This window comes from Schistocerca gregaria, chromosome 7 (assembly GCF_023897955.1).
Source record: "Schistocerca gregaria isolate iqSchGreg1 chromosome 7, iqSchGreg1.2, whole genome shotgun sequence".
NCBI classification, from domain to species: Eukaryota; Metazoa; Arthropoda; class Insecta; order Orthoptera; family Acrididae; genus Schistocerca; species Schistocerca gregaria.
Window position 1 is genome coordinate 198,502,469 of NC_064926.1, and position 12,969 is coordinate 198,515,437.

At 39.8% G+C, this 12,969-nt stretch overlaps 1 protein-coding gene across 2 annotated transcripts in view; it reads right to left on the reverse strand.

Annotated features, from left to right (window-relative positions):
• Nucleotides 1-12,969, reverse strand: part of LOC126281936 (probable ATP-dependent RNA helicase DDX10) — a 93,318-nt gene that overhangs the window by 24,781 nt on the left and 55,568 nt on the right. For both annotated transcript variants that reach the window (XM_049981281.1, XM_049981282.1), the window contains exons 9-10: nt 7,653-7,829; nt 919-1,172 (exon numbers count right to left, since the gene is read on the reverse strand). In XM_049981281.1, the coding sequence (XP_049837238.1) occupies nt 919-1,172; nt 7,653-7,829 (431 nt within the window). The remainder of the gene's footprint in view (nt 1-918; nt 1,173-7,652; nt 7,830-12,969) is intronic.

The following is a 12,969-nucleotide window of genomic DNA, read 5'->3' on the forward strand; positions in this document are numbered from 1 at the left end:
ACAAGTCACTGTGAAAGCTGATGGTGGGTACATAGTTGTTTGGTCTGTATTTACGTGGAATGGAATGGGTCCTCTGGTCCAACTGAACCAGTTGTTGACTAGAAATGCTTATGTTCGGTTACTTGAAGGCCATTTGCAGCCATTAATGGATGTCATGTTCCCAAACAATGAAGGAATTTTTATGGATGACAATGTGCCATGTCACCAGGCCACAATTATTTTCAATTGGTTTGAAGAATATTCTGGACAATTTGAGAAAATGATGTAGCCACCTACTCCATCCTACATGAATTCCAATTACCATTTATGGGAAATAATAAAGAGCTTAGTTTGTGCACAAAATCCTGCACCGACAACACTTTCACAATTATGGACAGCTATAGAGGCAGCATGGCTTAATATTTCTGCAGAGACTTCCAACGATTTGTTGAACCCACACAACATCAAGTCGCTGCACTAAGCCAGGGAAAAGGAGATCCAACATGATATCAAGAGGTATTCATTACTTCTGTCACCTAAGTGTAGTATTTACTTAGTTACATTGGTATTTTTCAATCATGGAACAACTGTGAAAGTTTCACACGAAGAACTGGGACCCTCACGTTCAAAGTGGTATTCCTAAATTAATGGATTCAATTTATAGTATTTCCTTATTTCACAACAATCTTTGGCACATTTCAGGAGAACTACACTTATAAGTACTGGGGCAAGTCATGAACAGAATAGAATCAAACAACATAATGAAGGCTTTTGTCAGCCAGCATATCTGTGAGACACTTGTGGGACTTCACTTAATAGGACATACAGTCTCAGTACTGATACTAAAATCTGCTAAACAACAAAGTAGCTCACTAAGTAATAATGCACTAGTGAAACTCCAGTGCGCCCCAGAATCTAACTGACTGAAGCACAACTCACCACCGAGTGTCCAGTGCATGTCTCCAGCAGCGCCATTATGGTCGTGGTCACTCTCACTGCTGCTGTCATCTGTCTCGTCATGCTCAGAACTAGCTGCAACGCTGTCGTCTTCCACTGGAGCATCTACAGAATGGCTTGGAATTACCACTCTGTCCCTTCCAGATGCTTCAAGCATATGTAGCTGCTTCTGTCGCTGAGCTTTTTGGTACTTCTGTAGGAATCGAATTCGTGGTGGTATAGCCAAACCTAGGGACCTAGAAGAGGACAAATTATGTAAAACTAATAACCAACATCAAACAAACTTAATCAAAATTGCAAATAAAAAAGGTAATTCACTTCCTCTCTCTCAAGAATAAATCGGTGACACACAAACCTCAGTTGTTAAGAGTGATATTACAATAAGTTATGGTGAAAGGTTTTACGCCTCTATGCACATAAATTTTACATAATAGCACAGTGAAGTGGAAACCTGAGAGAACATATACTGAATAAACATTTTGGTGGCCACAATTCTACAGACTACTGAGCTCAGAAAATGTCATTACGACATATTAGCAAACTGCATGCATTTCAGCAAAGAACTTGCAGCAACATCAGTACCCATACCATCACGGCTATTTGGCATTTGAGACATGAATTTCACTGGAGGGCATGCAGCATTCTAGAATCAACCAAGGATAATATCAAGTCATGTTTATTATCATAAAATACCATGTGATGAGAAGACTGTACATGGCAGATCGCATACAAGAAAGGAGTGGTGTGGAGAAAAAGTAAAGCTAGGCAGTGAGAAATAAGCATAGTTCAGAGAAACTTATGCAAGAAGGGAATATCCCCAAAAGCCTGCACAGGGATGCAGCTGCTGAAGTAATTTGTGTTGTTGTGTGCAGCATTTTCGGCAACTGGATGGTCAGGTTTGTGGTTTGCCACAGTTTAAGGGTCGGCATTCATGCAAGTAGACAGTTGGTTACTTGTCATGCCTACAAAGAACACTGTTCAGTAACTGCAGTATAGCTGATACATAACATGGCTGCTTCCACATATGGTTGGACTGCGGTAGAAGTGGTGTTTGGGACAGGTCTTGCACCTGGGTTAGCCACAGGGGAATGATCCGTAGGGTACAGGATTATGAGCAGGATTGGAATATGGATGTATATTCTCTAGGTTGGGTGGGCAGCAGAAACATGGATGATGTGGGTAGGATTATAGGTAAGAAATCTCTCATTTCTGGACAAGAATGCTACTTTGGGTGATGAGGATAAGAATTTGTACAGGATATGCCTGGTCTTAGGGCATGACAAGGGGTAGTCAAAATTCTGGTGTAGGGTGTGATTGAGCTTTCTTGTCCAGGGTGATACCGGATCACCAGAGGATGTTGACTGATGACTGGTTAACAGGTTTACCAGTATCAGGGGAGGAAATCTGTTATGGATGAGCTGGGTAGGATGTGGTCTGTCACTTAAGGCTCTGGCAAGATTATTGATTATTTTGAAAAACACCTGCTTTCCACTGCAGATGCAGCACCTACAGATGGTGAGGCTGTACGGAAGAGACTTTGCAATGGAATGGGTGACAGCTGCCAAAGTAGTGGTACACTTAGCCATGGGAGTGCTCCATACAAATAGATATAGACGGATATCGACATCTAAGAACATGGGTCATTGAGTTGAGAAAGACCAGACGAATGGAATTTAGGTTTAGGTCATGGGGGAAAGAGCAATGGTTGTCTTTGCTCTGAGTCCAGATCCTGGAAACATCATCAGTGCATCTGAACCAGACAAGGGTTTCAGGTGTTGAATGTATAGGAAGGATTCCTCCAGACGGCCCATCAATAAGTTGGCACTGGATGGTGCCCATGGCAGTACCACAGATGTGTGTATGGGTTTAGTCTTCTGGAATGTCCAAAGTGACCTTCGGCAGCTCCTCAAGGCCTTAGATCCACCCCAAAACCTGACACCTGAATGCATCTCTTTCCTCACACTAGCAACCCCCCCCCCTCCCCCCCGTGGCCCCCTCCTGCACCTGTGCCTTCTGTCTACTCACCTAAATAAAATCCACAAACCCAACTGCACGGGTCTCCCTACTGATTGCCCACCTTTGTGCTGGATACAATGCTCCCACAGAATGAACCTCTGTCTTCGTTGACCACCACAACCAAACTATTGTCCATAACTTCCCATCCTTCATTCAAGATACTGCTCACTTCCTTAACTGCCTTTCCACAGTTCCTGTCCCATTATCACCATTATTCCATCCTGGATTTTCCATTGTCAGATTACATGTTGCTCTTTGTGGATGCACTTGTGGTCACGGTCTTGCAGCTCTGGAACCCAGCCTTTTCCATCTTCATGGTACTAAACCCACCACCTCTTTCCTAAACCTCCTGGTCAACAACAGTCTAACCCACAAACATATGAACAAATCCATGGTACTCCCACGGATACTTGCATGGCACTGTCCTGTGCCAACTTATTTATGAGTCATCTGGAAGAATCCAGTCTACCCAATCAGCACCTAAATCCCTTGTCTGATTTGGGTTCTTTGATGACATTTTCATGATCTGGACTCACGATAGGGACATACTTTGTTTGCTCTTCCCTCCAGAACCTAAACACCTACTCCCAAATCCACTTCACCTAATTCTTGTAAATTTATTGAGTCACCTTTCTAGATCTCAATCTCCACCTTTCAGATGGTCCATAAACATATCTGTTTATATCAAGTACACTAACCACCAATAATACTTCCATTTTGACAGCTGTCACCTATTCCATGTCAAAAAGTCTCTTCTCTGTGGCCTTGTCATCCATGGATGCCACATCTACAGTGGAAAGAAGGAGTTGTGGAAATGTACTAATAACCTTACCAAAGCTTCTAATGACAGACAATACCCTGTCCAGCTCATCCATAAACAGATCCCTCATTGCGCCGCCTCCTTTGACATCGTAAAACTGTTAACCAGGTACCAACCAACACTTCTCTAATCATCCAGTATCATCCTAGCCATAAAAAGCTCAACCGAATCCTTCACCATGGCTTCGACTATCTATCACAATGTCCTGAAATGAAGAATTTCTTATCTATAACCCTACCCACATCACCCAAAGTTCTGCTGCCCACCAAACCTACACAATATCCTTTTCCACCTTTATTCTAATTCCTACTCCTAATGCTGCACCTGATGGAGATATTATTCAAAAACAGACACCCCCCCCCCCCCTCCACACACACACAAGCAAATGGGACTCACTCTCACTCACATGACCACAGTCCCTGGCTGCTAAAGCCAGCTAGAGGCTCTTGTCGTGTGTGTATGAGTTGCTTTTCGTGAGAGTTTGTGTATGTGGGCAGGGGGTGTGTCTATTTTTGACGAAGGCCTTGTCGGCGGAAAGTTCACTTTCTGACAGTCTTTTTTTGTGCCCATCTGTGACTCAGCATCTCTGCTCCACGGTGAGTAGCAACTCTCCTTTTCATAAGATTCCATCTTAGATATTCTATAGTTTGATTTTATGTTAAGGGGTGTCATTCAGTTCTTTCTTCTTCATGAATGTTTTAGTGATGCATCTCAGCAATCAAATGGCAGTCCCAACAAGTTGGAGGCTGAAGAATTCCATGAAAACAATTGATTCAGAATTTTCTTCTGAGAATATTTTCACTTTTGACATAAAAGCTCATGTGCCAACAGGAAGAAGGTGATGGATAATAAGCTGAAGGAGGTACTACCAGTTATACAGTTGTGGTGTTCATCTTTCCCTTCAGATATGGAAGTATCTTCTTGTAGGGCATTATCTTCTGCCACCTATCTTTTTACACCAGTAGAAACACTCAGCTGTCTGTTAAACATGTGAAGTACTCATTCTAGTTCAAGTTATTTTAACAAAGCGTGTTTGATTGAAATTATGGCCGGGGGGGGGGGGGGGGGGGGGGTTGATAATTGTCCCTTATTTTAGATGATGAGGTGAGTGTGGTAAATGTCTTTTGTTTTGAGTTCTGTGATATCCAGCTTAATCTTTTATGTAACAGATTTTTAGGTTTTACAAAGTTATTTTTAGTTCAGTGAACAGCCAGCCACACAAATAGTTGTAAATTTAGGCTTTTCTCTATTATTCTTCATCCATGATACTATTTTTAACATGCTCAACTTTACGTATTTCGATCTGGCCACTAAAGACTGATGTCGAGCAACAACAAACAGGATAAAATAACCATTGCATCACCACCACCACCACCACCACCGTTGGCTAGTTATTATCTTTATTTGATGATTGTCTGCTGTTTCATACTACTTCTACTTGGCAAGTAATATTAGTGATCTACTCTGCACATCCACAGATGGTATGTTGTAAAAATAAAATGTGGAAAGCCTAAACATAGGTTGTTGTACCTCAGAAAGTCTCTGGAGGTTTGCACAGATGAAAGCAAAATGGGAGGATACTTATTCACCAGTTGATGAAATAATTGTTAGAAAGTCTTAAGTCCTGCTTGCTACACGGTTATAAACTAATTTTAAACTCCCGACAGCAATATTGGAAAGCCTTTACCTTTCAGATGAATGAAAGGCAGCATAAATGTGAATTCAAGAACCATATGTTTCTTGCATTAGGGTCAAACCCATTCTTCTCTCTGGGTCAGCCTATGACATTAAAACTGCACAGGTTAGAATGTTACTTGAGGGACTTTTCTCATATATGATTGTTTGCATTAAAACATCATATGGTATTTTATGATTCTAAACATAAGTTGATATTATTCTTGGTTGATCCTAGAATGCTGCGTGGCCTGGCAATGAAATTCATGTGTCAAATACCAAACAGCCATGGTGCTGTAGGTATATACTGATGTTGCTGCAAGTTCTTTGCTGAAATGCATGCAGTTTACTAACATGTCTTCCTCCTCCTCCCTGTGGGCACTCCCCCCCCCCCCTCTTTTTTTGTCCCTTCCATGTCTCTTGTCATCTCCACCTTCCTCTCTTTTTCCCCACTCCCTTTGCCCCCCCCCCCCCCACTCCTTTCACTCTTCCTTTATCTCTTAATGCACTCCATCCTGTTACCTGCTCCTTGCCTAGTGTGCCCTTCCCTACTCCTTTGCCACCTTCATCAGCATACACGATGATAATTAATAACCTGTCTTGCTAGGGCCGTGGGACAGTGTGTTCGGGTGTCTGTGTGGTCGTTTCTGTGAATGTGTGTACTTTTACTGCACAAAGGGCAAGAGCACGAACGCTAATGCGAATACTGTTTTCTGTTATGTTTTTCTATGCTCCACGCATCAGTGCGCTATAAGTGAGCTGTTACAGTTCCCTAATAATACGCATTTTTTCATCCAGAAATTTCCATAATTATTGTTAATACACAAAAAGGAATGGTTTACGTCAATTTTTTTCTTCAAATCCTTTTTTGCTTACTACCTAAGACAGTTAAATGTGGTCTCAATATATTTTAACAACAACAACAACAACAACCACCACCACCACCGGTATCATAACCTTCTTCATTTGTAATAAGCCTACTGGCATTTATTTCTTCCTCCTGCTCCTTCCATAGCTTCTTTTGAATATGTCATGATTTCCAAGGAGGTGGTCAGGCAGTGACGTAAGTGAAGTGAAATGGGCACCATAAAATTTTATTTCTTGGTTGTCAACTATTTGGCTCTATCTTCCAAATATGCTGTGATTTGTGAGGTAGTGGTTCAGTAGGAGCTAAGAACATAGCTGTTGTCCAAATACGCAGTTGATTTCACATCTATAACAATGTGAGAATATGACAATATTCTCCATATCTTGCTTCCAAACGTATTGTCTGTTTGCTGCTTTCTTACTGGCTCCATAAAACCAGCAGATGGAGCAACCCTTTCCTTCCCATCATACCTCATGGAGAATGTTGACAACATTGACCCTTATATAGACTTTTACCAACTCCAGCAGAAATGTATACTGTTGTTGAGTATTTGTCCTATTTTAAAAGTCAGTTCAATTTCGACAACAAATGGGTTCAAACTGTATTTTAAATGAGGTACATGTTTACAAAATATCAAAATACATGGTATACATTTCCATAGGTGGCAGCAATCGAATTTTGCTGTCCACTCACCAATCCCCTCCCCACATTGGTCCCAATTTTCAGTCAAGTTGATGTTACTATCCCCCCCCTCCAATCTTTCCAAATTCTTCAAAATAAATCTAAATGAGATCTCCATTGCTAAAGCTTCATATGTAAATGTATGATGCTCCCTATACTGATCTCTTACACAATATAAAAACATTGACATCATCAGTGGTAGTTTAAATGCAAATGTAAGATAACCCTGTATTTTTCTAATGGCAAATCTGGGGAAAGAATTTCATCTTACCTATATCATATTTTGTGCAAGTAAAATGACTATAATGTATACTATTTACATTCTGGCAGCTGATCCTTCTACTGCCTTTTTGTGATTAATTGTTAATACTGCACTCAAGTGTAAAATATTTTATAATATATATTATTTATTTATCAACTAGGAACACAACAGAATTATAACCACAGTACTTGTCTGCTGCTGAACACCTTTTCTGTTTGATAAACAGTATTTATCCACATATATGTTTTGAATCATTCTGCACTTCCACTAATTTGTTACTCACTACAGCATACAAAATGAGACAATGTGATGGAATCAGTGTTCTTTCCATACTTTAATCCTCTATCTAGTAACATCTAGATAATATTACAGTGTCTTTCATGTATCTTACGTACTTCGCATAAGCATCAGTATCTAGTGTTTCGATGTTGAACACTGCTTTGTCAGCCATTAGGAAGACAGACTTGAGGTAAGCAACAAATGCCCGCTGGGCACTCTCCTTCAGGGCAGGGTCCTGGGCCAGCAGAGCCTCCAACTTCCGCTGTGGCGACTGCAGCTTGTTTGGGTTAATCCTGGATATGAGAAAAAGTGAAATTCATCTTCTGTTAATGAAATTTGTGAACATACAGTCTTAATTTCAAGGTGAAAGTTGATTGTAATGCATAAGGACTGAAAACATTGTCTACCAGAAGAAACTCAAGCAATTTACCTCCTCTAATGGCTTCAATACCATCAGCATGTTGAGCTCTTATCTGCATTGAAACAGTCCATATTGATGTTATTAGTTAAAATTGATCATGATCCATTTTGTATCTGGCCATGATGATAAACTTTGAAAAATTTACATAGTGACAATATTTCTTCCCATGTTTCAAACACAAGTGGAAAAGGAAGGAGACAAATATGGTTAAATAGTACCCTCCACCACACACTGTTTCATGAGTTGCAGAGCAAGGTGTACAACTACCAGCAGACGGTACTTTGAAAAACTATGCAGTCATGCAGAATATGGGTTTAGTTCCAGTTTAGGGAAAGCCAGTAGATAAAAAAGCATGTATAGTCTAATCTTCCTAATTTATAGTTCAAAGGACTTAAAAAATATGTTCCAATAACTGAGAGTTCACTGACTAAAATGGCACCAGGAACAAGCAAAAATAAAAAGTTAAAAATCATACTATAGTTTCAAAGATTCCAAGACTTACCAAGCGGGAAAGTGCCGGCAGACAGGCACAATGAACAAAACACAAAAACACACACACAGAATTACTAGCTTTCGCAACAGATGGTTGCTTCTTCAGGAAGGAGAGGGAAAGACGAAAGGATGTGGGTTTTAAGGGAGAGGGTAAGGAGTCATTCCAATCCCGGGAGCAGAAAGACTTCCCTTAGGGGGAAAAAAAGGACAGGTGTACACGCGCGCGCGCCCACACACACACACACACACACACACACACACACACACACACACACACACACGTGAAAGTTTCTTTCTATTTTATTTATACTATAGTTTCAATATCATATGTATTTTTTTTACAAGTGAGAGCAGAAAATAGCAACTAGAGCATAAATTAAAAGAAAGCTGTTTTTTTACCATATAATTACTTTTTTATTTAATTTAACATTTCAAATGAAAAGCACAAATAAATTTCCAAGAATACATCAGCAAATTTAAATTCCATTCATTTTTTCATGCTGAACAAACTGTTCAAAGCTCTCAATTTCTCAAAAAATCTAAAAAATGGAGTTATCTTTTTTAAAAAGTCAGTGAGCCATCCCTCACTAGTGGCGAATCCTTCAAGACCAGACTAACAGTGAATGACAGTCTTTTTTAAGTATATAACCTAAGACAGATATGTTTTGTTTCTTACATTGATGAAGCAACAACAGTCAGTATTTTTCAAGTGGCAGTATCTGACTTCAACCAGTCTGCTTTCGCCTTTTATGGCACTTTTCAGCAATCTTATCTCTCTGCTTCAGCACTGTTGAGTGTGGATGATAGAATCCAGAAACTTTTCATTGTACCCTTCTTTAATTTTTAGTCTGATTAAAATTACTTGTCAGTTGACACTTCATGCGTTGGAATTTGTTTCCTCCAATCAGAGAGGCTCAATGTCACGACTGAACTGCTCATCGCTGTCGAACTGCCACAACAATTAATCGGTTCACTTCCAATTCCTTGTTGGGTTTTGTTTATTGATGTGTTTGGAACTTTGGATCTCAATTCCTGGCATCATGCTTTTTATTCACATTTCATCAGATTGATAACAAACATTCTGGTCACAAAAATTGGTGACTGCCAGGATAGCAGTATGCTGACCACAAGCCCCTCCACATCTGCATCCAGTGAAGTCTATTGGCTGAGGATGACACGACATGGTGGTCGGACAGTACCACTGGGTCTTCCGAGGCCTTGGTCGGACAGTACCACTGGGTCTTCCGAGGCCTGTTCGGGTGGAGTTTAGCTCATAGATAAAACACACACACACACACACACACACACACACACACACACACACACACACACACAACACACACACACAAAACCAACAAAATGCGGACCTTTCACACACAGTATGAATCAGTCACTGCAGGATCCTTCCGTGAAAAATATGATTCGGCATCACATATACAATTATCACCATCATAGAGGTCGGCCTGCATTAGATAAGCTTTGTACGTGAAGTCAAACTTCTTGAAGGCAGCAAATCAGAGTTGTCACTGCTTCTGGAAAGTCATAAATCTAACAGGATAATGCAGGACAGCAACATAGCATAGTGGTTAACATACATTTCTGACGTTTAGAAGGTCACATGTTAGATTCTTGTCACATCTTTGAAAATTTTCATTTCTAAATCTTATAAAATGACTGAGTATAATTTTTATTCAGTTAATTGGTTTAAATGTAATTTTTTCATTTCTAATACTTTGCCGTGTCAGTTTCATTATTAAGATTTTACTTCCATAGGGATCCACAGCCTCTAAGTGTTTAATAAAAGAATACACTGTCCACTGTAAGCGCTATTGTGCCTTATTAAGATGTTAGATTATTTTGGCGTGAGCCATTATCAAGCACATCTGCTACGCCATTTATTACATATCATGTCCATCACATTCTTTTACGTCACATTCATACAAGAAGGTGACGAGTATGATTTGTAATACAAGACATAGCAAATGTGCTCAATAATGGTTCATGGCCAAAATTACCTAATAGTACAATTTTAATAAAGTGCAATACAGCCTATGGCAGAGATTGCATTCTTTCAATAGTTTCATCATTGTGTTGACTTTTTCTTTGCTCCTATTTTTTTCTACCTATCATTCTTATAACCTGTAACAGGGACTGCTCATCGATAGGCAACAAGGCACCTAGTGCAGTCAGTATGAGGACGTTTCAGATAACTAACAAAAGCAAAAAGTTACTGGTCACTTAAAATTAGCTGCTGACAGAGCACCTAGCACTCCCATCATACCTCGAAGAGACTGGTTCCAACATTGCTCCACGTTATTCATTAACAGCACATGTGAAAGTGACCCATTATATTTGTGTGTCGGCAATAACCGAGCAGTAACTAGCAGCCAACATGGCAACACTGTAGCAGCAAGTGACGGACATCACTTAACAAGTAATTTAACCAGACTATAAATTCCACGGCATCCATAAACTGTCTTTTTGGGGAAAGGCAAACACTTACATTTCTTCGCAGTAATTTTCACAACTGATATATGTACCATAATAATTATGGATTGCTCAGAAAGCAAATGTTTGTCATTAACAGTTGAATGGCAGAACAATTACCTTAACAGCTGGCGAAGCAATTAAAACTGTCAGGTGTCGGAGAACTACTGACTTTGAATTCCAGACTGTTCGCAAAAAGTATTAGCATGATAATTGCTTCGATTTATCAAATATACAAAAACATACAGGATTTCTTTGATTGGTCAAGGATTTTTTAAAGTGACTTGAAAACATGTTTCATTATCGAGATATTTGATTTATCAAGGTTCAATTTACCAAGAGTCAACTGTACTAAATTAAGGTGTGGCTTATCTGTGCAACACTATATATTTCAAGACTTACCAAGTGGGAAAGTGCCGGTAGATAGGCACAATAAAAAAACACACAAACACACACACAAAATTTCGAGCTTTCGCAACCGGCGGTTGCTTCGTCAGGAAGGAGGGAAGGAGAAGGAAAGATGAAAGGATGTGGGTTTTAAGGGAGAGGGTAAGGAGTCATTCCAATCCCTGGAGCGGAAAGACTTACCTTCAGGGGGAAAAAAGGATAGGTACACACACACACACACACACACACACACACACACACACACACACACACACACATCCATACATAGACACAAGCAGACATATTTAAAGGCAAAGAGTTGGATGGATAATTGTGTGTGTGTGTGTGTGTGTGTGTGTGTGTGTGTGTGTGTGTGAGAGAGAGAGAGAGAGAGAGAGAGAGAGAGAGAGAGAGAGAGAGTATATACCTATCCTTTTTTCTCCCTAAGGTAAGTCTTTCCACTCCCGGGATTGGAATGACTCCTTACCCTCTCCCTTAAAACCCACATCCTTTCATCTTTCCTTCTCCTTCCCTCTTTCCTGACGAAGCAACCGCCAGTTGCGAAAGCTCGAAATTTTGTGTGTGTGTTTGTGTGTTTTTTTATTGTGTCTGTCTACCAGCGCTTTCCCGCTTGGTAAGTCTTGGAATCTTTGTTTTTAATATATTTTTCCCATGTGGAAATTTCTTTTTATTTTATTTACACTATATATTTCAGTATACTGTATTTTTGCTTCACAGAAACTTCAACTGTAGTGCTCATTCATTAGTTCAGAATAGGGCAACACTATTGTTAATGTTTGGAAATTAATTACTGTATATGAGGTAACAATGTAATCACCTTTGGTTGTTGATGTTTCATTCAGGTAATGACTATCATCATACTTCCAATTATGTTATTTTACACAAGACAGGCCCATTTTTTCTCTCAAATTTTTGTTTTCACCAAGAGAAAAAACATTTCCGAGCTACAAGAGGGGGAGAAAAAGGAGTGGAATTGCAAGGTCAAAACGATATCATCAGGAGTGGGGAGCAATACAATGCAACATGTAACCTGAGATAAAAATTATAAATTCAATTGGTATGGCTGCATGAGAATGTGACAAACTGGATGTTCAGTTATAGGATGTTGAGAGTCAGTTCATGGACAATTTGACGATAGTTTAGGGACTTTTCACGTATTCATCTCATGGGATGTTGGCCCTGGGCTACATTTTACACAAACAGTTCAAAAAAAGGTAGGTCCCAAAACCTATTTTTATTGCTTTAACTATGAGAGTCAATGTTAAAAAAGTAGGCATGAAGAGAATGCAATAAATCCATTAATTTGGTCAGACTGAAGTGTTATAATTAAATTAATAACAACAAATAGTATAGAATAAAATCTCAAGCTTTCAAGGACTACTTCCATCATCAGTGTCGGGGGCTATACTGACTGCTGCGAAACTGACAAAGCTCCCACATTTATATTCAAGTGAATGCATCTGGTTCGCTGGATTACATCATTATGACATAACAGGAATAGTGTGTACTGAGGCAGTGCTCTCTATGTCCACAGATAATATTTGCACACTCTACTCAGCATTTCTAGCAATGCCACTACTCGTATCAGACGGTAAGTTACAAGACGTCATCCTCTGTGCTCTTCT